Source organism: Pleurodeles waltl, chromosome 4_2 (genome assembly GCF_031143425.1).
Source record: "Pleurodeles waltl isolate 20211129_DDA chromosome 4_2, aPleWal1.hap1.20221129, whole genome shotgun sequence".
In the NCBI taxonomy this organism is placed as follows: domain Eukaryota; kingdom Metazoa; phylum Chordata; class Amphibia; order Caudata; family Salamandridae; genus Pleurodeles; species Pleurodeles waltl.
In genome coordinates, this window is record NC_090443.1 from 199130264 (window position 1) to 199156635 (window position 26372).

The 26372-nt window shown below is 43.3% G+C and overlaps 1 protein-coding gene across 2 annotated transcripts in view; it reads right to left on the reverse strand.

Annotated features, from left to right (window-relative positions):
* The window catches only part of PRRX1 (paired related homeobox 1), a 479139-nt gene that overhangs the window by 34742 nt on the left and 418025 nt on the right, over window positions 1–26372 (reverse strand). For both annotated transcript variants that reach the window (XM_069231079.1, XM_069231080.1), the window contains exon 3: window positions 16522–16703. In XM_069231079.1, the coding sequence (XP_069087180.1) occupies window positions 16522–16703 (182 nt within the window). The remainder of the gene's footprint in view (window positions 1–16521; window positions 16704–26372) is intronic.

Consider the following 26372-nt stretch of genomic DNA (forward strand, 5'->3'; position numbering starts at 1 on the left):
GGAGGTTCCCTATTATGTCCTTTTCTCCTTTGAGCCCGTCTTTGCTTGCCATTTCTTTTTCCATTTATTTTTCCGTCTGTGGGGCTGCCATGTGGTTGGGTGTTTCCCAGAGGTTGGGTGTTGACAGCTGCCAGACCCAGGGTAGTTGGTGCCTCCACTGCAGGTGGCATAATTCCCAAACCTGGTACCTTACTCCCAAGTCGCACACTGTCCTCTTTGCTGTGCATAGATGGTTTTCTGGCGAGTCCTGAGCTGACGTGCCAACTTTGAAATGGGAGGGTTACTGGAAACTCCCAGTTTCAAGGACGGGCATAGATTGCTGAGCATGGAAGATAGTGAGGATAGTTTGTTTGCAATCGGGCCGCATGTGCAGTTAGTCTGTGCACTAGCCATATCAGGTTGTGCCTGCATAAGAAGAAGTTTCAGGTCCCCTAGTTTCCCATCAATTCCTGCTACAAACACTGCTGGTGTATCGAGTAGTGTTAGTTGAACGTCCATTTTATCTGATTGATATTGAAGAGCTTCAAATAGAAGTTGCATGGTTTTTAGTAGGTACCATGTGCCATCACTGTTTAATTCCCTAGAGTTTATGCTGGTGTCCATTCCTGTTGGTGTTGTGACCCTTCTAATTGGGCTTGCGTCGATGCTCTTGATGTTCTTGAAGATTGTTGTGCAGAGGTCTGTGCCAGGAGTGGGTCTGTGAGCTGGAAAGGAGTCTTGAGAGTATGCAGTCAGCATATCCTCCCATTTTGCTTGCCTAAATATGTGATAGCATCTCTTTGTCCCCTGCTATGGGAACTTCCACTACCTTTGGACCCCCTGAGAGCACTGATGATTGGTGAGCTTGGTTTGCCCAGATCATTGAAGTTGTTTGCGAAGTGAAGTCTGTAGGTGAACTCATGTCCTGTGTACCTGTGGGCAACAGGCTCTCCTCTTTGGTGGTTGCAGTCAGTACCATTACGGTTTCGCTTTGGGGTGAGGCAGTTTGGCAGTTCTTGTTTTGTTGGGGGGACCAGCTCCTGGGCCTATGGGTCCTGCCCAAATGCTGCATGGATCTCTGCTTGGATAGTTTGCTTGTGTTGCCACCTAGATGGTAGGGATTTGTTTGAAGCTGTAATTCAGCTTAGTATTGGTTTTAACACTTCTTCCATTGTGGAAGGATTTTGCTGGGGTGAAATGCTTATAGGGTGGATAGTGGAGATTGAAGGTTGTAGCGATGGCTGCAGGCCCTGGATGTTGCTGTAGCTTGAGTAAATGGCTGATCTGGTGTTTTTCAAGGAGAACTTTGTGTAGATTTTTGACTGGAGATCAGCAGTACAGCGTTTTTTTGTTTATTCTGAGTTGTCACTGAGATTGAGACTTGCTACTTCCTTGTCCGCTTCTATCTCAATGAGTTAAGGGACTGCCTGAGTTTTGAAGTGGTTTGCTGATTCTTGGGGTTTCCTCCTCCGCCTCCCTGCAGCAGTTTTGTTGGTAGTAGATTTTCTTGCTTTTCTTGACCGCATAGCTCTTTTCTTCTGTTACTTTCCTGTGATTCTTATGATTCGTATTGTTCGACTTGTTAAGTTTTTGGGCCTGTTCTGTTTAGTTCTCCTAATGGAAGGTGATGGAAGGTGTAGGGCACTGTATATGTCCCCTCAACACAGTGACGCCAGCACTCCTGACCAACTTGAGTCAGTGTGTTGGTAAGGGGCAGGCGGAGTAAGGGGTGGGTGGAGGCTAGTGGTCAAGGCAAGTGAGGCTCACCACGCCCCAGCAAGCCACACCCAGCCTAGCTGGGCAACTCCTGCGATGGGCCAGGGCACACCCTTCTCAGTGACTGCCTAGTCGCTACACTCTGCAGCTGCCGTCTGGTTTCTGGGATCTGCTGAAGGATCTCCAGTCCGTGCTCAGAGTTCCTTTTCACATGATTTCATAGTTCATAGGTGACCAGAGAGGCAGTCAGTAGGGACAGGATTGTTCCTGAAGTTGATCCGAATATTCCGTGTGTCGCAAGTATCAAAGGCGTAACTGATCAAACGTTGACCCAACTGAGCAAGTTCTAGGCTCTGTGCAGGGGCGTAAGATGGGAAGGTTCTAGTGTGGGCTTCAAAGAATGGGAGGTGCTGGGAGATACTGGCAGGAGGGAGTCAGCTGGTTCTATGCAGGGGAGGGCTCATGAACCCCAAGAAGTAGCCAGGGCTCATGGTCCGGTGGCTCTGGTTAGTCAACAGTGCTACTGCAGTGTAGTTGCGGTCGCTGCGGGCCCCCTGCCTGCCTCATGCTGGTGCCTCCTGCAGACAGGAGGCCTGACAGGTGTAGCAAAACAGGGCAAGGCCAGGCAGGTGGGAGCGGCAGAATGACAGGCCGACAATGAATGCCCGGCAACCCCTCAGCACCTTACCCCCCTAACTGTGCTCCTAGTGCCTCTGGCTGGCTCAGATAGCAGGCCAGAGCCTCTGTGGGGGAGAGGAGGAGCCGGGCGCTGAGTGCCCAACAGTAACTAGCATGGGGGAAAAAGCCAGGGGATAGAGCTGAGCTGGCCAGGCTGATACCTACAGTTGAAGGTCCGGCCAGGGCTGAGAGTTGGTCTGAGGGTCGGTCTCAGGCCCCTGGTCTCTGGTCTCCAGTCTCCCAGATCAGGTCTCGGAGGATGCCGCAGCACACTGTGGCACTGGTGGCACTGGTGCGCACAGCACTGGTGCGCCTGCTGCTTCCAGGGTTATGGGGTTCTGCTTCTGGATTTCCGTTTCTCACAGCTCGCTACCTGAGGAAGCGCCGCATGGGTCTGAACTGTGAGAGGTGGCCGTCCGTGATTATAGCCCTAATGTCCGTGGACCGCTGTTGAACTTTATTTTTTTCATTGTCCTTTGAAGTTGTAGAAAGTGTGATATTGGTCATCCGGTTAACTGCAGCAGAACAGAAAGTGCCTTCGCTGTGGGGGTTGTTATCCTCCTTCAGCATACTTAGAAGACATTTTTTGGGTCTGTGTGTGGCTGACTAGGATACTGGTTGAGATTAGGGCGATGGGCTGTAGAAATGTTTTTGAAAGCTAGTCTTGTGGAACAGACAAGAAGATCAGAGGTTAGAGCAATGTGGAGTTGCTGTCTTTTACATGAGGGGAAGGTGGAAGGTGTATGAGTTAGGGGTAGTGGATTGGTTGAATGGATAATCTGCAGGTGAGAGCTGTGATTTGTGGAGTGCGTTGTTGGTGTCTTTGTTGCTTGGAAAGTGTGAGGTAGATTTGTTTTAGAAAGTGTGTTATTTGTGTTGCAATAAAGAGCAGAGTGGATAGGTATCTGTAGTTTGAAAAGGAAAAGGTGTTAATTTTGTGGAATTTCTTTTTTATAAAAGGTTATGTGTGTGTTTCATTTTGTTTTCAGTGGGGAGATTATATTTCATATTAGCCTAGTGACTTAATGCGCAGTATTTGAATGAGAAGAACTGGGAAGGTATGGCTGTTGAAGCAGATGGGGGTATGCATATTAGAGGAGAGTCTTTCTGGAGCAGTAGAGAGGATTAACAGGAGTGAGGAAAGTTGGCTGTAAGATGTGTAGGGGGAATAGGTAGCATTGGTGGTTGAAGTAAGTGTAGAAAGTGTTTGTTCCATGTTTTGGGTGAGAAAAGAAGAAGTGCATTGTGCAGGGGGATGATATGACAGAGGGTTAAGTAAAGGGTTAACAGGGGCTTGCATGAGCAGTGTTTGGAGTAGACAATGTGAATGGGAGGACTTTGTCTGAGAAGAGAGAAGGTGTGTGAAGGGATTATGTCTTTGTGCAGTGTGAGTTAGCGGTTTATTTGTGATATGTGACTTGGAATGTATTTGTGTCATAGAGTTCTGGTTTGCTCAGGAGCAAAGGGCCTTTGGGTAGAGATAGGGATTTCCTGGTATGTTGAAATGTTTTGTAGAGTTGTGAGTGAGTGGTTGATGGAGCGATTTTGTTTGCTGTGAATGATTGATGTGCGTTGTTGTGTGTGTGTATGTGGATGTGCCCTAGTAAAGGCTTGTGGGTATAATAAAGGGCAGAATTTCTGGGCCTCGGCTCTACCAGGTCCTAAGAGGCAAGTCGTCCTTGTCCTCTGCATCATTTTCACCAAGAAAGGGTCTGATAAGTCGTCTAAAATGCAGCAGCATATTGCAGATTTATCGGTGTATTTGTATATGATGTTAAAATGATCTGTCTGATTTCTTTATTTTTTACACTGAACCATAAAGAACACCACAACTTTAGACTCAAAATATATATCAATTCAAACATTAAAATATATATTTTTTAGAGTTTATTTAGTACTTACACCATTAGACTGAGGTGTGATACATAACAAGTGCTACCTTTCCTCCACTCAATATAACTGATTTTTATAAACCTAGCAAAGCAATGATGACAAAAAGCGCGGATCCGCCAGGATTTGAACACATGAGTGTCATGTAAGTATATATATGTGCAGTGCGACCGTTGAGGATCTTCTAATAGGGAGACTTTGGGAGAGGTGGCAGATAGAGAAAGGGGAAAAATAATCTGAGTGAGCCTGCTTAAACTGCCACTTTAAAGTTGAACTGTCATTCTCTTTTATGCACGCACCGAATTCTGCGCATTTGTAAAAAGGTGCTTTTTGTCTGAAATAAAAACATCCAATTATGTTCCCAAATTGTGTCCAAAGCATGTTTCGAAATGTGATGCAACTACCATGATATCACACCCCTTTTCCTTATTACTCTGAGTGTATTAGAAATTATCCACCACGCCACCAATAGTGTTTTGATATGCTTTCCTATAGGAAATATAAAATGAATTCAAGAAAATGTCTTGATAACCATATTAAAGCAGTAGAAAACGAATACATTTCTTTTTTTTAAATGTATTTCTCAACTAACTCAATGTTAGCCTCTTTGGAAGATGAACTCTTCAACCAAAATGTAATGCAAGGCGATTTTTAAAGAGGTTGGTGGTTGTAATTTGGGTGCATCTGAATGAAAGTTAATTTTGTAAGTATATAGGATCTTGGTAATATCCTTATAAGGTTCATGTCTATTTCCCTGCAGTTCCTTTTCTCTATCTATGCACATTCTATATGAATCCATTCACTGTGGTGTCTTTTAAGGGATCTTTTCTCTTTACATATAGATAGGCATTATTTTATTTTTCACATCACATAGCTGAAAGGAATTGTTAGGAAGGCACAGCCTGATTTATACATTGGGGACGGAGGTAAATCCTTCAGGGTGACGGAGTAAATTACTTCATCACCCTGATGGAGTCTCCATTCATTCAAACTTAGAAATGACTACCAAGCTGGCAGTCATTTTTGAAGCATGATATATTATGTTAATGCTTTATTAAGTTTGATGCACTGATCAGTCAAAAATATATTTATTTAAATTTTCAAAAAAAGGATTCTGAAGTGGGATTTGTTGTTATTGAAAATAAAAAAAACAATGTCCCTCTCGCTATGGGAATGTTCTTTTATGGTGAGGGGGCATTTTGAATTCTTTACTGCCCTTACTGCCATAGTTTGCCTGGTGGTGACAGAAAGTGAAAAATGGCTAAATGTCTGCCCAATCTGAATTGGGTAGGTGGACATATAGCTAGTTCTCTGACAGCCTGATGGAGTAGTCTCCGTTTTTGCAGAACTATAGTCTGCCTGCATATAAATTCGGTGGGCGGATCATTATATTGCTGGTAAGCATCTTTTGTCTCCAATGCAACATAGTATGGTTACCGCCAATATATAAACTAGCCCCTTAATATAGTAATTATACCCATTGAGACGAAAGTGAAAAAGGTCATAGAAGGGGGGCAGATAAAGCGGGGAGATCTACCTAGGTCATTGAGCCCTACTGTACATAGTGCTATATCCCCGTTGAGTACAAATAACGTACAGGGACAGATTCAACAGAATATGGAAATAGTTGTACTTTACTGGAACGTCGCAGGTCTAAGCAATAAGCTTAATAACGAGAAGTGGAAGAACTTTATCGAAGATTTCCCTTTTTTAGGTCTCCAGGAAACTTGGCTTTTAAACCCTATTCATATAAACGGATATAAAACATTCCACACACCGACAGTACCTTCAGGACACGGTCGGCCAAAAGGGGGTTTATGCACATATATCTCAAATAATCTTCCTCTAACAGTGTTAAACACGCAAATCTCTAATGTTTACTATCAAGTGATAGTGACTTACCCAGATCAGAAGATCCAACTAGTGGTCATTAATTTTTATAACAATATACCTACGGCTGAGATTTCCACCATTTTAACACAACTGGGAGAGGAATTAGAGATAATATATATAAAATCTAGGAGAGATAGCCTCATAATGTGAGGTGGTGATTTCAATGTCCACCCTTGCAAGGAACCCTCGAAGAAGGTATGCGGACTGTTCGAGGAAGACACCAGCCCGAGGGTTCATTTTGCACACAACACCCAGGGTGATGCGATGAATATATTGGCACATAAATTTAATTTATCTTTTATAAATGAAATTTACTTCGAGGATCTGCAGTTTAAGCCGACATTTAATGGTAGAGGTGCAGATACAGTGATTGATTACGTCCTAATCTCCACTCATTTTGCACATTATCTCTCCAAATACCTACTGCATGATATTGCAATAAGTGATCCCTTCCCGCAGAGTTTAAAGATTTTACTAACATCCTCTACCATCCCCCAGCAAGACAATATTGCCATGGTAAATGATATAGAACTAGCCTCACGTAACAGGTACTCTCTACGTTGGTCCCAAATAGAGCCAAAGGACCTTCTGAAGCAGTTAATTCATGAGCATTTGGAAGACTTCGCGGTCTGCCTTAGCGATGATATAGATCCATTAAAATGCATAAATGCCTTCTCCTCGATAACGCAAGGTGTGACAGAAGCTCTTACTAATAAAAGGGGAAAGCCTGGGTGGAGGGGAAAAACGGGTTGGTTTGACTCTGACTGTACTAAAGCACATAAGAGATTAAAAAAAGCACTAAGTTCTCCAACAAGATGCTTGACTGAGATACGTATCCGGAGGCAGGAATATAAGGCGGCCATTAAGAAAAGGAAAACAACCCTGAAAGAAAATACTTGGGAATCCCTACACAAAGCCAGTCTTATGAACGATAACATCCTTTTCTGGAATATAATAAATACCCCCATGTCAGGGCCTAGACAATATCCCAGAATGGAAATTGCTATAACGGAGGGGGATTGGATTGGTCATTTTTCCAAGATTTGTGGCCCGGTTCCTGACACAGAACGATCTGATTCATTAACGAGCTAAACCACTCAAAGTAACCCACGTATGACTATAATACTCCAGTTCAGCCTGGAGGAAGTAGTAGAAGCAATTAACGCAAGTAAAGCAGGAAAAGCCCCGGGCCCTGACGGAGTCTCTGTAGAGCTATATAAGACAAATATACACCTATGGGGCCCTTTGTTGACTCAGGTATTGAGGGCGTGTTGTACACAAGGACCCTTACCATCATGGTTAGACTCTATCATTGTCCCCATATATAAAAAAGGCGACTGTCTCAACCCAGCCTGTTACAGACCCATCTCACTACTAAATACATTAGCTAAAATAGCTGGGAGAATCATCCTGAATAGATGACAAGGCTCTCCAGACACCACTCGGGGGAAGGCACCGGCATCCCGCTAAGGGGCAGGAGCCCTTTAATCTTTGAAAAGGGCAGGAGCCCTTTAAACTTCTGGAAGCGCTCCCGCCTCGCGCTCTCCAGACACCACTCGGGTAAGGCACCGGCATCCCGCTAAGGGGCAGGAGCCCTTTAATCTTTGAAAAGGGCAGGAGCCCTTTAAACGCACACACAGGCATTTCATTAAGGGGCAGGAGCCCTTTAAACTTCTGAAATAGCTCCCGCCTCGCGCTCTCCAGACACCACTCGGGGGAAGGCACCGGCATCCCGCTAAGGGGCAGGAGCCCTTTAATCTTTGAAAAGGGCAGGAGCCCTTTAAACGCACACACCGGCATTTCATTAAGGGGCAGGAGCCCTTTAAACTTCTGGAAGCGCTCCCGCCTCGCGCTCTCCAGACACCACTCGGGGGAAGGCATCGGCATCCCGCTAAGGGGCAGGAGCCCTTTAATCTTTGAAAAGGGCAGGAGCCCTTTAAACGTGCACACCGGCATTTCATTAAGGGGCAGGAGCCCTTTAAACTTCTGGAAGCGCTCCCACCTCGCGCTCTCCAGACACCACTCGGGGGAAGGCACCGGCATCCCGCTAAGGGGCAGGAGCCCTTTAATCTTTGAAAAGGGCAGGAGCCCTTTAAACGCGCACACCAGCATTTCATTAAGGGGCAGGAGCCCTTTAAATTTCTGGAAGCGCTCCCGCCTCGCGCGCTCCAGACACCGCTCGGGGGAAGGCTGGGGCATCCCGCTAAGGGGCAGGAGCCCTTTAATCTTTGAAAAGGGCAGGAGCCCTTTAAACGCGCACACCGGCATTTCATTAAGGGGCAGGAGCCCTTTAAACTTCTGGAAGCGCTCCCACCTCGCGCTCTCCAGACACCACTCGGGGGAAGGCACCGGCATCCCGCTAAGGGGCAGGAGCCCTTTAATCTTTGAAAAGGGCAGGAGCCCTTTAAACGCGCACACCGGCATTTCATTAAGGGGCAGGAGCCCTTTAAATTTCTGGAAGCGCTCCCGCCTCGCGCACTCCAGACACCGCTCGGGGGAAGGCACCGGCATCCCGCTAAGGGGCAGGAGCCCTTTAATCTTTGAAAAGGGCAGGAGCCCTTTAAACGCGCACACCGGCATTTCATTAAGGGGCAGGAGCCCTTTAAACTTCTGGAAGCGCTCCCACCTCGCGCTCTCCAGACACCACTCGGGGGAAGGCACCGGCATCCTGCTAAGGGGCAGGAGCCCTTTAATCTTTGAAAAGGGCAGGAGCCCTTTAAACGCGCACACCGGCATTTCATTAAGGGGCAGGAGCCCTTTAAATTTCTGGAAGCGCTCCCGCCTCGCGCGCTCCAGACACCGCTCGGGGGAAGGCACCGGCATCCCGCTAAGGGGCAGGAGCCCTTTAATCTTTGAAAAGGGCAGGAGCCCTTTAAACGCGCACACCGGCATTTCATTAAGGGGCAGGAGCCCTTTAAATTTCTGGAAGCGCTCCCGCCTCGCGGGACGTGCACGGGCAAAGCCCGGGCCAAGGGCGGGCCCGTCCTGCGCCCGTCAGAGGCCGACAGAGGCTGGGCTGGGCCATCCCCATGAGAATTTCCTTGGGATTTCAGGATCAGGCTCATTGGACTCCTAAGAGGTACAACATTTTTTTCTCTTGTGATTGTTTTTCCATAGCCCCTCTTTGGGTTTTACGGCTTAGGAGGCCCCAAGTATCTGGCATTTAAGTAAGATCTGCTAATAGAGCAGTTCTATTTATTTATTTACTATTTTCACATTGCCATAGCCTCCCTGTATATCACTTATACCGGCTTAGATTGGTGTTCTGCCCCACTATCATTCGTAAGGCGATGGGTAAAAGAAAGATCACCACACTTGGGGCCGATGGAGCACATGCCGTGCCCGTCCAATCATCAATAACTAGCTACTTATCTTCAGTTATTGGGGCCATTGAAACTGAAATTGTCCAAGTAGAAGAAAGAATTGGGGTGGTAAATAACTTGACTCAAAGAACCTCTTTAGAACCCACAACTTATATACAGTCTGCAGTCTCTTCAATTGTTCCCCGTAAATTCAATTCGCCTCTGCCTGAAGATGACGTTAATGCTTTGCATTCCTTATAGCCCTTTAATGCAGTTAACACCGAACATTTAGTTGATACTCCCCCTCCTCCAAAAAAAAGGAAAGCTGGAGGATATCGCAAGTGTAATAAGTTACTTAAACATCCAACGAAGGCCAAGGAATCTACTTCTACACCATTGGATACCCCGGCCGACCCTTTTCCAAAGAAAACTCCATCATTTGGCGAACTAGGCTCAGACTGCAGGATTCTAAGAGACAATCATTTGACCAACTTAGACTCGATCCTCAAACCTCTTTTTTCGGCTCTAGAGGAGAAGCTAGCACTACTTATTGATTCCAAATTTGAGCAGCTACAAGAAACTATTCTTAAATATCTGCCTCAGCAGTCTACTTTAAAAACAAGTACAAATTCCCCTTCCTCTACTCTGAAACTGGTGTGTGATCCCAATGCCTCTCAGCAGGCTAACCGTTTAATGAATTGCAACCAACTCCCGTCCCATCGCATACTTACCCGCGATTCCCATGATGATTCATTAACTGATTCTCTGCCTACTTTGGCTGGTGGTGCGACTGCCTTACTGAAGCCTGAAACTGCTTTTAAACCTAGATCTCCCACTAGTACAAAGGAGGTTTTACAGCTTCCTCCGGATAGTTTGCCATATGTTTTAGTCTTAGAAAACGTTCCTCCTCTTGATTGTACCCAGAAGGAAGATACTCATGCGTTAATAAGGAAATGTGCACATTGGATGAGCCAAAAACTTAGACACCAAGATGATCTAAATAATAGAATAATTATGGCTAGAAGGGTGAAGTGGCTAGGTTTTTCTAAAAAAGTACATGAAGGCGATTGTATAGTGATCAATTTTGCAAATTCTCATTATGTTAATTATTTGTTGGCGTTTCTACCATCGAGTCCAAAAGGGGAAGGTGGGATCAAAGTCTATCCATTAAGCTTCTTCTACAGGCCGCCCACTTCACCACTTCCTTCTACGAGGGCTTCCCATGGTCAAAATATTTCAACAAAGGCACCTTTACAGAACCATACCCTTGACCTTGGGGGTACCCAAAATCACTCCTCCCTTGATGCAATTGATTGACAATTGGAGGGTTTGGGGCTCCCAAATGATTGTTCACAGGAATTAGAACTGATGGGAGTGCATACACTTTTGGAATCACCCATAAGGTCTGATGAGCTAGTTAGCTTTCCACATCTTATAACAGATACGGCCATAATTGAGGAGTCTGGGAAAATGCCCCAGCAATGTAATGCACTGTTATCTTTAATTAGTTGGAATATTGCTGGGCTTCGTTCTAAAGCTGAAAATTTAGAATGGCTGGAGTTTATATCCACATTTGATATCATTTGTTTTCAAGAAACTTGGCTTACGGCACCCTTCCATTTAGACGGCTACTATTCCGTGTCTCAGCCAGCTACTCCATCCAGAGCAGGTAGAGCAAGTGGTGGTCTTCTGGTACTTGTGTCATTACTACTCCCAAAAATTGAGGTTTCATTGATTTGATCTGCTTTTTTCTTGGTAGTTTTATTATCAATATCTGGACGGAAAGACACTCTACTTCTAAATGTTTACAATAACATCCCAAGTGTTGCCCTGCCAGGAAGTCTCGAAGAGCTTACAGACTTGTTAGATTCTGTCGGGAAACTCCAGGACAGGGAATTTGATATGATCTGGGTTGGAGATTTTAATGTTCAGTTATGCAGGTATGAATTACCCCACTTATGTGGTGCTGCTATAGAAGGCAGAGAGTCTCTCACTCATTTCATTCACTCTAATTTAGGAAACGCCTTGAATACCCTTATTTATAAATTTGATCTTGCTTTTGCAAGGGATATGGCAAACAGTCGGATAAGAGAAACACCCACCTATACAGGGAGTACTAATGGTAGCATTATTGATTTTATTCTTATTAATTCCACACTTTCACGTTCAATAGTGGATTTTAAAATTAAATCTGGCTGTGCTGGTGACCATAACCCCTTGAGTATAAAATTATCCTTTAAAACTAGAGTAATCTTACCTAGGATTGTATATAAAGGGAAAGAAGTGTTTAAAAGAAATTCCGGCCCTCGCATGAGGTGGGAGAGAGTAAACCCTAACACTTTTCATGCGAACCTTATAACTCAAAATAAGGCTGACATCAACACTTGCTTGTCCCTGCAATCCACTCCATTCCACCTTATAACTGCCTTTGAATCTTTAAGCTGCTCTATTTCTGAGACACTGACGTGTGCCCAATATCCCAAAGGCGTAAAACCTCAACGGTGGTTCAATTCGGCCTGTACGGCTGCCCATAGAGATCTAAAGTCAGTGATCAAAACTATTCCATGTAATCGCGATTTAGTTAAACAGGCCAGGGACCGATACAAATCAGTCCTTGAAGAAAGAAGAATGAAATACGCACTAGTGCTTGGGATGAACTTATGGCAGCGACGGAACATCGGGATCCCTCTCAATTTTGGAAGGTGGTTAATCACCCATATTTCTCAGGAAAGGTAAATAGGGACGACGACTGTCTGATACCAGAGGGGGTTTGGGTAGACCATTTTTCATCAGTATTTCAATCTGCAAATAATCCTAATGATGGAGGGGAGGCACGTGGCCTCCCATGTTCGGCTACTCTAATTCCAATTAAGAGCGGCATTTTACTTGAGGCACACGAGATCAGTGCAGCAATAACTAAAATGAAATTGAGGAAAGCCCCTGGCCCGATGGGATAGATCTGTCCAGCGCATTCGATATGGTGAATAGAGCGAAACTGTGGGATATAATGGATACAATGGGGATTGAGCAAGATTTGTTGAATTTGATCAAACGTTTATACTCTGACCTTTCTATTTTAATTCAGTTTGGACAGCATGGTGAAAGATCTCATCCCCTTGCTTCCAATCGAGGTGTTAGACAGGGCTGCACACTGGCACCTTTTTTGTTTTTATTGTACATAAATGGTTTGTATAATTGTCTGGTCCCAAACGGTAAGGATTTCCCAAGGATGAGTTTTAGACAAGTGCCAATTGTATTATATGCCGATGATGCCGTTTAAATTGCCCGCACGACCAATGGTCTACAGACCCTCCTGGATCTTTTTTTAACACATACACGAGAGCTTGATTTGAAAGTCAATTTAAAAAAATCACACGTTATGACTTGCGGCCCTAAAAACACTCGCACCAAATGTTTTACAATGGGGGGGAACACCTTGACAAAGGTAAAAGACTTTTGCTATATAGGTCTGTATCTAAGTTCCACTCTGTCTTGGAAATTCCATCTGAATTTTAAGTTCCAACAACTGGCAAGAAATGTTGAGGCAATCTTCCGTTTTGCCCGTAGATTAGGGCACAGACCGGTCCACCAGATCATCACGCTCTACAACTCTAAATGTGTTTCGGCAGAGATTTATGGGGGTGGCCTTTGGGGATATACCAGTCCAAGTACTTTACAGCTTGCAGAGAATAAATTCCTTCATCGGTTACTTATGGTATCTAAGAACACTGCGAACATTTTATGCCATGAGGAATTGGGAATCTGCTACATTACAGACTTGATAGATATTGCCCCCCTTTTGCTATGGATAAAAGTATGGTTAAATCCGGTGGCTACTTTAACACACGATTATGTAAAAGACTGTATTTCATTAACAAACTGTAACAAAATTCCATGGTTAAATTTTGTTCACAATGGCTTCCGAAACTTGGACTTGGAGTATATGTATTTCAAACCAGAGCTCCTGCCGGCCAATGAGAAAGAAAGGTAAATCTCGACATAAAGAGCATGTTATGAATCTTAGATACCAAGTGGCAGAGAAATTGAGTTCTTTTAATTCATACATACAAATTCTATCATCGGACTTGTTAGAACCTTATTTTGTTTGGTTCCCGACCGCTTCTTTATACTCTTTACTCGTACTTTTTAGATTTAATATGATCCATTTTAGAGTGGCGTTCCCGATAAAATGCGTCTGGGAAAAAACACTACCGCCATGCCCTTGCGATAACTTTTCAAAACAAAGTACTTGCCACTTTATTTTATTTTGTACACTCTACTCAGTTCCTAGGAAAACCTTTTTATTACCCATTTTGCGTAACTTGCACACTTCTTCCTACAAAGAAGGATTGACTGGCATTCAAAGCCTCTCATCCAAACAAATGTGTATTTCTATTCTTAGTTTTATTAAATCTGCTATTACCATTAGGAACCGATATGAACTGGTAATGTGACTATTTGCTAAGAGAAACTAGACATTGTCTTATTACTATATTGTCTTATTATTATATATGATTTTATAAGTATTTATTATCTTATACCATTTTAGTGAGCTTGGGCGGTAAACTCAGATTTAATAGATTTGCTTTTGATGTATGTAATAGGTACTGTATTTTATGATGACTTTTATGTATGCATGTGTACTTTTATGGCAAAACGCCGAATAAAGTTATTTTGACTGACTGACTGACTGATTACCAGGCTGGACCGAGGAAAATAACATCTTATCTGAATTACAGTATGGCTTTCGCACGGGAATATGCACTGTAGAACAGGGATTAAATTTAAGTATTATAATTGGGAAACACACAAAGATAAGGAAGGCAATCTGTACTTGGCCTTCATAGACCTGTCTTCAGCATTTGACTGTGTAGTCCATGAGAAATTATGGGAAATTCTAAGTGGCATAGGGGTAGATCCAACAACAGTTCAACTCATACGGGAACTGTATTCAGGGAGTAGAGCAAGGGTGAGATATGGGATAGAAGGAGAATGCACTAGGCCTTTTGGTATACACAGGGGTGTACGCCAAAGCTGTGTACTAGCTCCATTCTTATTCTCAATTTATATAAATAAGCTGGAATTTGAACTAATAAGCAAATGCAAAGCTCTCCCCCAAATAGGCCATTGCCCAATCCCAGCCTTACTTTATGCAGATGATGCTGTCCTTATGGTCCGGACTCCCTTAGCCCTTCAAAGACTTCTAACAACTTGTGTAACATACATGGCAGATCTGGGCCTTACTGTTAACCGTTCTAAAACCTACATAATGTAATGTGGTAGGAAACTAACTAAGACTCAAGACATTGTCATGCAAGGCGGTAAGATTGACATTACTTCAACATTTTCCTATTTGGGGAGAATGTTTGATAAACAAGGTTCTTGGGCTCAATGTGTAAAAATCAGGAAATTACAGACCATAAAGACAACGACAGCCCTGAAACTATTTCCTAAGATGTTAGGGACGATCACCCCATAGAATATGTTAAAAGTTTATAGAGCGAAATGTATCCCGACCTCCACCTATGGAGCAGGTGTATGGGGGTATACTAACTGTAACCCAATCCAAACTGTGGAACATGATTTTTTGAGATATCTACTTTTGGTACCAAACGGCACTTCATCATTTGTTAGCCATACAGAACTAGGGGACTACTATCTAATGGGTCTAATAAAGATACAACCTATACTGCTATGGCAGAAAATGTGGGTCTCAGAACACACTGGCCTAAATAGGGCAGTTTTACAGGACTTCATGGCATCAGCCTTTTCTCTAAGAGTCCCCTGGCTGAGGTATATTATGACCTTTTTTGAAAATATGGGTCATAAAGATTACTATACTAGTTCAGGACGATTGAAGACAGTAAGTAGAAAAGAGCTAAGGTCCCTGTCTTTGAAGCACCTAGAAGACCTGAGGTGGACAGCAGAGGCAAAAAAACTTAGGGGGTTATTCCAACTTTGGAGGAAGTGGTAATCCGTCCCAAAAGTGACGGTAAAGTGACGGATATACCACCAGCCGTATTACGAGTCCATTATATCCTATGGAACTCGTAATACGGCTGGTGGTAAATCCGTCACATTTGGGATGGATTACCACCTCCTCCAAAGTTGGAATAACCCCCTTAGTATTGTGTCTAATCAACTGATTTTGTCCACGGAAGGTATGCAGCCATACCTGGTAAATGTAATGAAACTACAACATCGTTTTGTTCTTACTAGGCCTCTATACTGTACTTAGAAAAAGATTTCTATGTCCTGTCTTTTTATCTAAGGACATTAGATTTAGTTATCTTGCTGTCTCTTATACATAAAAACTGGGAGATGAAGAGACAATACAGGTTGTGTTAAACTATATATCTATATTGTCTTTGGTATCCGAAACTTTTATTAAACCTGTTATTTATTACATGATTGAGAAATTTGTGAAGGTAAAACACCTCAAAGCATTCTGCACTCTGTATTCTTTGTACCTGTTATGCTACACTTTCAAGAAGATTGTTTGTCATATCTTTTTTTTCCCAAGGGCATCAGGTCTAGTTATCTTGTTTCCTCTTACCCACATAATTTGGGAGATGCAGGGACAATATAGGATGCGTGAATTTATATACATGTTGTTTTATGTATACAAAACTTATAAATGCTGTTATTTATTATATGATTGAGAAACGTGTATGCTTTTATATATCTGATGTCTTTTATGGTTTTTAACAGAACCAAATTAAGTATTTTACTACAACTAGTAATTATTAATTTTAATGGTATGTGGTGCCTTACTAGTGTTAGTTGTTTTCTTTCTAATTGTAGATCATTTTCTATTTAATTTAACCACATTTGTATAATTCCTATTGAATTCCTATACTTGTGTATTTGTCTATACATTTTATATATGCATAAATAAGAAGATGTCAAATGAAAATCTAAATGAATGATTACTTGATATCATAAAAGAAAATGTGAACATAAACATGTCTACATAATCATAGATACAACGCTATAATTCATGAACAGAATTGGTGCAACAAACAAAATGTAAGTTTGATAACTGGTGGCGAAATATAGTCACCTGTATGGAGAGGTTGTACCCCAAGATAGATACTCGTTGGGTCGTGGAGCAGGGCGAGGTACTATTGGTTGTTCAACAGCTGTCATGTCTCCGGAATATGATTTGAGGAGGGAGGCATTCTTATTTGCCAACATGGCTCGTTCATTTCGGCGGAACTTTGCTCTTCTATTCTGGAACCATACCTGGGTGTAAGAAAATGAAGACCAAATATTTTAGGTTTTATTATTATTTTTTACTTACTTTACTAATAAGTATGCCTTGTTATGTATGGTCCTATACAAGAAAGTACATGTGAGCATATTCCAAGCATTCATCCGTATGCAAGATCATTTTCAAATATTTGTGTATAAGTGTGTGTTGAGTGTAATAAAAATTGATCTCTGTGAATCAGTCCATGTGTTTGGGGGAAAAACATTTACATATCTAAGAGGGGCCTTGATGTATGGTGCAGTTTGGTGCAGTTTGATGAATCTTCCTTTATAGAAACATTTATTAAATGTATATTTTTCACGGTATGACAAAAAAAAATAGTAACCTTTCAAAAAAAATATTTGCACAGTTGTAAACATAACTTTTAATATAGTCTTACAAAATAAATTAGAAAATACATCATATGTTTATGAATTTCTGCACTACCATAAGCTAAAATATGAAGTATTCATGTTTATAAATAATTATAAAAAATACCTTTTAATAAAATATATCATAAATGTAATCTTGGTCATATGCTCATAGAAATTAAAACTGAAATATATTTTACTCCACTTTAAAAACGACATTAACATAGATCTATACGCAACTTTAAAATTATGTGAGGGTGCGGGTCAAGCCATGTCCCAAGATGGCAGCTTTTTCTTGGAGCTTCCCAATAGTCTCTCCCTTTCTCTTCATGCTTGGCCCAGGGGCATAATAGAGGGGCCAGAACTTACACCAAGAGCAAATGGACAGTTGTGTCCATGGTGACCAGTTCCCCTCTCTATTCTATTCTAGTACTTTATATTCTATGAAAGTCTTCAACAGGCCTGACTGAGAGGTTGTGCGAGTGTGCTGAACAAACAGCAGCACTTGAGGTGGCTAACAAGTGCCAAATCATCTCTATAGAAGGAGTGCCTGGGGATAACCAAGATGGCACGAGATTCTTGTGACCCACTGGGCATCGGTGCAGTGAAGAGTGGAGGTCACCCTCACCCTGGACCACATGACCTCGATAATACTCAGTAACATTAAAGGGGAAGCAGTAGCACTGGCTATACCCCAATGTCTCCAAGAAACTCCACATTTGGATCAAGAGAGACAGCTACCAAAAATTATTTCCGATACCTATACTAGTATAGGACAGGATAGTCTGGGAGCCAAGCCAAAGAAACTGGAAGTACAGAGTACCACCCCTAAGGAAGGTACGAAACAGACACAGGAGGGTTTGAAAAAGTGCTGGGAGAAGCCAAAACAATTTAAAGAAAGACAGAAGCAGAGAGCAGACTCACATTGGAGAACTCTGAAAGGAGATATACTCTCAGAAATAGGGAGAATATTAGAACTCCTGATAGATATACTGATTCACGTCCCTCTCGTTCCTTTCAGGATGCTCTGGATTGTTGTAATGAGAGAGGGGGCCTTCCTGACCAACGTCCTGACTACGTGAAACAAAAGAAAGACTCGCCGCAGTCTACAGTCAAAAAAGAAGAGAAGACTTCACAACAAAAGCCACAGTTTAAAAAGAAAAAGGTGGCAGCACTATCACTTAAAAATGCCAGTACACTTGAGAACATTGCTGAAGAGCAAGACGTGGGCAGTGACACTGCTAGACATTGCAGCAGAGGTCACAATATGGCGCCAGAGTCTGAAAGATCATCTGGATGCGACAGCAACTAGCGATTTTGTTGCAGTTGAAACAGTGGACGGGCGTGTACTCCCACCAGATAGACTTTATGATCTAAATATCCAAATTGAAGGAGACGTGGAACGCACCATCGGTGTGATCTTTTGGGACGAACTTAATTGTGACATCCGATTGGCTGAAAGAGATTGGCCGCCCGAACACGTCCCACACGGGGCAAATGTCATTTTGCCTTCTTTCTCTAATCTTGTTCCAGAGGCAAAAAAGGAAGCGTACGTTGTCAGTTGGGCTCTAGCGCAGGCACCTGCATTATACAGCAATCATGTAGCTTGGGTCAGGGACTCTACATGTCATATAATACCTATCAGGACTACACCCCAGCCTCAGACACAGTATCCAGTCAAACATGAGGCTAAAGCTCCAGTGAGGGAAATACTAACTCAGCTAGAATATCAGGGGGTAAATGAGCCTTGTGCCTCTGCAATGAATAATCCGTTATTCCCGGTTGCGAAGCCAGACCATTCTTATAGAATATTCTTAGATTACAGACACTTAACCAGTCATACACGTACATATGTGATGCAAAATTCACACAGCACAGCACTGATAAATAACATAGTGCGAAAAAAATATAAAACAACGTTGGATATCTCCAATGGGTTCTTCTGCCAGAATTTAGCGGAAGAAAGTCGGGACCTGAGTGCATTCTCATTTGGCTCACAAAAACGCTTTTGCCGTTTACCCCAGGGCTATAAGACTAGTCCAGGACTGTTCTCACCCGAGTAACATCCTTATTACATGATATTGATCCAGATGTGTTATCCTATGTGGACGACATATATCTCACAGATGACGACCTGAACATTCATCTTGTTAGGGTCGATCAAATAATTTTGGGGTTTGCAGGAGTTGGTTATAAATTCAACTTTAAGAAAAGCAAGATCGCCTTTCTCAGTGTATTGTTCCTGGGATACGAGCTATCAAACGAAGGAAAGAGCCTGGCCCGCACCTCTAAGAGAAATGTGCGCAACTGCACCCACCAAATACACTAAGGAATCTACAGTCTTTATTTGGTGTCTTTAATTTTGGCAGAACATACATTACAGACTATGCACAACGTATCAAGCACCTATACGACTTAATACGTCCAGATTTTTCTAGCAGACACTGGACAGTTGAACACACGCACATCCTTAGGGATTTGTAACAGGACATGCTAAAAGCTATTTACACACACGTGACAATAAAAATAATTTGGTCATAAGAATAATTGCTGGTGCCCTTGGGTTTACGTATGTCACCTTCAATGAGGATGACACGGTGCCCATAGCATATAAATCACATTTATACTCTAATGCAGAGCAACGTTTTGCAACCACAGAAAAAATGCTAACTGCAGTTCAAATGGCCGTCATAAAAGAGAGACCACTTGCCCAGGGGAAACACATCATTGTCATTACCCCGGTGCCAGTCCCGCTCCTCTACTCTCTTACCTTCAGACAACTATAATACTGTAATTTATACTGATGGTTCAGCCCAATCAGCTGTAGGTACCAAACATCAATACTCAGCCGATTGCGCAGCCGTGAGTGGAGTGATGAAGGATGGAGTCTTCAACCCTCATAATACCTACACGCAGACCCTAGGGGACTGCACAGCTCAGTTAGCCGAACTCAAAGTCATTATTTTAGCTATAGAAAAAACTGAGACAGGAAAACTGACTTTGATAGTCTGTGATTCATATTACTGTGTTCAGTCTTACAATGATTAACTTGATCATTGGAAACTGAACGAGTCAAGAGATTCTAAAGGGAACACCATAAAACACAAGACATTGCTGAGGAGAGTGTCTGATCTTAAGGATAAGCTGCTGTGCGTCCATGTAGTACATACATTGGGCCACCAATGTGTAGGAGTACATGTTATCGGTAATACTTTGGCTGACGAAACAGCAAAATCCGCAGTAGCTATGGCTACAGTGGCTGCAGTGACTCGTTCCCATACGAGATTGGATAATGAAATAGTGACTGCTGTGAAAGCTTCGGCTTAAGGCAAGTCTCTCCCAAAAGGATACCCTACAAAAGATTCGTACCATATCATTGCACAGAATGTTGTTTATGCAACACTTCCTGGGGTTGAAGATCGAGCAATCCCCAACGAAGATCAGAGATTAGATCTAGTAATAGCAGCGCAAGAGGGTGTTGCTTCTGCTCATGCTGGTATTGCGGCCACGATAACACTCTTACAAAAAAGATTCTGGTGGATGGGTCTATATAAACAGACAAAGCAATATGTCCTTTGTTGTGACATCTGCCAGCAGATAAAGGGCTCTACTATCAAACGCCCAGCGCAGACATCCCTCGTAGTGTCCAGTAGGCTATTACAATGTGTGTACCTGGACCACTCTGGTCCACTCCAAACAGATGGTGCATACAAATACATCCTAGTTGCTGTAGATTCTTGTTCTAGATTCCTCTGGGTATGGCCGCAGCAGTCGGATGACGCTCGAACTGTTATAAAAGACTTGCTGATCTTTATCAGTACGTATAGGGTTGCAGCATTCCACTTGGACCAGGGCCTTGCATTAGCCTCTAAGGCATTCAGGGACACTATGGGGATCATTGGTGTTGAACTCATTACTACTCACCATACCATCCGAGGGGAATTCGGTCGTGGAGAGGCGGAACCGTGTTCTAAAGCAGTCCTTAACAGCTAGAGTATTAGGTTCTGGCCACAGCTGGCTTCATCACCTATATAGGGTCCAGAGAGCACTGAATAATCTGCCAAGACGGTCCTTGGGGGGACAAACTCCCTATGAGGTTCTGTTTGGGATACCTATGTATGTCCCAGATCTTGATGGTTCTGGTATGTTGGCAGCAGAAACACCTTTTGACTTAAATGAAGTTTCACTGTCTTACAGCACAATTTTGAGATGAAAAATCATCCACCAGTGCTGCCACCTTAGGAATAAGGGATCTTCCAACAACTTCCACTGGCTGGATTCCTAAAGTTGGGGATCTGGTTCATGAAAAGATTGCGGTGAAGAAGGAATTTGGTCCATCCTATAGGGCACCAGTCTCAGTTTGGGAATACAAGGTACCAGAATTGTAATACTACCACCATTACCTGGTTCCCGAGGAAACAGATTTGTTTCAATTGACAATGTCAAATTACACCATGTGGCCGATCCTGCACAGTAGACCCAGAGGTCCCTTGGGTAGTTCCCGATCCCCTCTCATTACCCAACAGTACATTCCTCTTCAGAACAGAGTGACCAACACTACTATGGACTATAGTACAATGTCCAACAATGCTATAAATTCCGTCTCGACCATAGGGAGGGCGGAGAATGAGTGCTTGCTGGTTCCAGTCTCCACTTCCACGACGACACCAGGTCAAGAATTGGCCATCTTAAACACCAATACAACACAGACTGGCGGCACTATTTACTATGAGCCTCCACGTGGAGTGAACACATCTACAAGTACTGAACTTGCTCATGTTTTTGCAGGGACTGCCTCTGGTTACTTCATCAGCATTGATGACTTTTCTTCAGACTCATCCACTCAAGCGATTGAAAATGATTCAAAGACAAGCAAGCTATAGCTATGGCTTAAAACGAACTACTTGCTATATCCCTGGAACTATTTATGGCTCTGCCTAATATTTTCTACCTTATTTCTATGGATTGGTTTTGTGAGTGTTTTTTTCTTACTGATAAATGGTCATTACGTTCCTGAACACGCAATTTTAGCACCAGTAGATGAAGTTCTAACTCCACATCATTCCTCACACAAGGTCCGCAGAGACTGGTCCCCGGTGGACATTTCAGCTGTACCTCTTTCTGATGGGATTGTGTGGGACAAAGTTCCCTTTGAAATATACGGGCCTACTGAGATCATTCAAGTTCCATATGTATTCAAAATATCCATGACAGATGTTATCACGCCTGGTGTTGTATCTGATGATTGGGATGTCCAGACAGTTGAGTCTACGTTAACTGAAATGAAGGACTATTCTGTAGTTGAAAGTGATGATGTATATGTAAATACAATGAATTATGGGAAAATGTTCTGCTACAATAATTGGGGGCATTACTACCTGCGCCGTGCAACTAGAAATAGACCAGTGGGAACATTGTTCAACGCCACCGGTGGGGAGCCAAACAAATTATTTAGAAAACTTCACTTATTTTTCTGGGCATGACACAAGGAATTCCGAGTCATATTTCTTCAAATTGCCTCCTTCAGAAATTAGGAAAATTTTGTTAACAGACACAAAACTGATATATCCAGATGCCTTTGTTTCCCGTCTTACCATTGAAGGTTGCGATCACTGGATGAACAATATTGATTTAAAGAGTGTATGGGGGGCACAAGATTGGCAAATACAGGATAGGGAAGCCTTGTTCAGAGCTTGCCTGATTCCTGTATAAATTATTTTTTTAAATGACACTGTTCAACAGACGTCCTGGCTCGAGTTAGCGAAAATAAAAGAAATGAACACGCCTAGCATCCCCACACCGGCTAAATTTAATGATTGGCAATTCTTCCTGAATAATACCGAAGAAGAGCTAGATGCAAAAGTTCAGGATGGTACCTATAATTCTTCGCTTTCCAGTCCTGGAGGGTGGTTAGTTTGGCCAATAGACACCAGTGGATGTCAGTCATTTTTTTTGCATTCCTCAGGGGTTTTTTAAGATTAGCAGGCCAGATCCTCACTTCATCTCTGGTCAACACACGGGGATAGTTACTACATACAGTGTGGGTAAACTGTGTCAACAATGGGTACAGTCTAACACGTTAGCCGCAGTTAAAGAACACCTGAAAACACTTTCTGAAGATATAGACTTTCTGGACTTCCTGTTAGGTCCTAGGAAACAGCACTCTAAAAGATTTGTATATGCTATCTATAATGAGATATGGAAACTCTCTCAGAAAGAAGCTGCTGCACGTCTAAGGCATATATATAAGGAAAACTTAGAAAAGGCTTTGGCGGTTGTCGATAACGGCATGAACACCCTGCCCAGCAGAATTTATTCACTCACGAATATAGTGTTGTCTACGATTGATATCATTCAGGTGGGCAAGTATGAGCGTTTGGGCGATAGCTATATTAAGGAAGAGTGGGAGTTGCCTTTTAATTATAAATGTTTGAATGGCGAAACAGAGGTCTTTCTTAGCAGAAGCGAATGTGAGACTACTGTTAGTCATTCTATGATCTGCAAGCAGGTGTCCCTTCACGGCCACTGCAATGTGGGGGCCGCGAACTTGTCCTGTTTTCTGAAGGGTACTCCCGTCTCTTTGATTCGACCAGCATTTCATGTACTATCCAATGGCAGTTATGTGGTGCTGAGCGATCAAAGCTGTTGCGGTATGCGACCGGGCATTGCCTACACAATTTCGGTCTCTAAGGTTGTTACGTGTTGTGGACATGTTTTATTCCCCCCCACACAAGCGATAAAGGGATCAGAAATGTGGCCTCACATTGATACTGTTAATATAAATTATGACAAGCTAAGTAGGCTGAAGGCGCTACTGTTTAAAAAACAGGTCGTGTTGACATCTGCTAGAGAGACGTATGTTGTCCAGATTGCGAGATCATCGGCCAAGATCCAATCCCTATTAAATACCAACTTCCCCAAGCACTTTGGTGAGCTGGTATCCAGAATATTCAAAGCCTCAAACACTACTGGGATTGTCCGTTTCTTTAAGGTTGTCAGGTCTGGATTTGTGTCCGTCTTCCAGACTATCTTCGGAGTCATCCTGTCAGCCATCCATTCACTCTTTTCGAGTGTGTTTTTGGCATTATTTGGCATTATTTGGCAGAATACTACTGCTATTTTTTCTGATTCGCAGTGCTTGTTTCTTTACAGCTACACGGAGCGATGGAGCCGCTGCCGCCAGCACAACTGTGCCGTGAACGCATGGTTCAGATCTTCGATGTTTCCTAGCTGGAGGAACTAGAGTTGAATTGGTCATTGTCATTTCAGCCACTCCTCTGGTGTGTGCAGCCTGTCTTTCGCTGCGTATGGTGCTCCTTCAAAAATTTGCCAACAGTGTGTATTGCCGCGTTCCCAGTTTCTCTTGTGGACCAAGAACTGCTGATGTTACCGATGAGGGTTCATACACAGTCGTGCCCCATGAGACTAAGGCTGATCCGTGAGGCCACTTATGAACACTCAGAGTTGGCTCTTCCATCTACGGACAATGGCACTGATTCAGGTGGACCTGCACGTGTGACTACTTGCGCACTTTTGCTCCGTGAATCCATCCGCCCAAGTGATCGATCTTACATAAGACGATTTGGCCTCATTTTTTGATGACTTTTTAACAGGTGACTTCGGAGCTAGTCTTCAAGATCATGATTATAATTCCACGCCACAATGACTGGAATTTATTTTTTTCCTCTAAATTAACATCCAATGTATGATTTTACTTTGGCCTGCTGTGCTTGTCATGGATGACTTTAAGTCTCTTTAGTATGTTTTTAAACATTTACTTTTAACTATGTTTTTAATGTTGGGTATTATGCTTCACTTTTGTCCAGAGCAGCTTTTTTGCTTTTTGATTCCCTCAACCTTCGGTGGCGTTGAGTAATGGCGTCATACTTGTTGTGGCAATGGGGAGGGTGTCGTGAATCCTAGTTTGTTTTCATTGGATAACAGGAGTTAGCTTAGCCTTTGGCTTGCAGACTCGTGCCCTCGTCAACTAGTGACTTTTAACCTACTTAGACTGCTCTGTCTTAGACCATTTATTTAATTAATTCTTCTAAGATGGCTGCCTTGTTTATAGTTAGGCCCTTTTGTTTAGAGTTATGTTATCAGTGTCACCGCGCTAAGGCGTCAACTCATGTGACAAAGACAAACAAACTGTAGGTGCTCACATTAGAAATTACCGTCCCAAGCATGCAGTGTCATCAATTGTTTTGGAACAACCTACGTCAGGGGTCCAAGTAGAGCTGTATAAATACATCAAACTTTAGACAGATAATCAGAGGGATTCCAACCAGATACCGTCGCTGCTATTGATGCTGCACGTCGCCTTAATGCTGACCCGGACTTTGTGTTCTTCCGAAGTCTGAGCTCGAGACCTCATTTCAAGGAAACGAGGGATGGGGGGTCCTTCCAGAGACATGGCATTGGCAGATTAGGTTTAACATACCCAGCTCACCACAAGGTAGAAGGATAGGCCTATTATGATAGGGTACTAGGACATATTATACACTTTGGGCCGTATTTATACTCCGTTTGCGCCGAATTTGCGTCGTTTTTTTCGACGCAAATTCGACGCAAAACTAACGCCAACTAACGCCATATTTATACTATGGCGTTAGAGGCGAATAGCGCCAAAGTTCCCGGAATGTGCGTCATTTTTTAGCGTGAACCCCTTCCTTGCGTTAATGATATGCAAGGGAGGCGTTCCCGTCTAAAAAATGACTCCCAGGCCTTTACGTGGTATTTATACTCCCGGGCAAAAGAGACGCCCGGGAGTGGGCGTGGCTAAAAACGGCGCATTTGCGCCGCTTTTTAACGCCTGGGTCAGGCATGGCGTTAAGGGACAAGTGGGCTCAAAATGAGCCCAGAGTGCCCTCCCCTGCCCCCAGGGACCCCCCCTGCCACCCTTGCCCACCCCAGGAGGACACCCAAGGCTGGAGGGACCCACCCCAGGGACATTCAGGTAAGTATTTTTTTATTTTTTTTAAATAATTTTTTTTGGCATAGGGGGGCCTGATTTGTGCCCCCCTACATGCCACTATGCCCAATGACCATGCCCAGGGGACAGAAGTCCCCTGGGCATGGCCATTGGGCAAGGGGGCATGACTCCTATCTTTACAATGATAGGAGTCATGTTGATGGGGGATGGGCGTCGAAAATAAATGGCGCAAGTCGGGTTACGACGATTTTTTCGACGTAACCTGACTTGCCCCATTTTAAGACGCCCATGCGCCATTTTCCCCCTACGCCGGCGCTGCCTGGTGTACGTGGTTTTTCTCGCGCACACCAGGCAGCGCC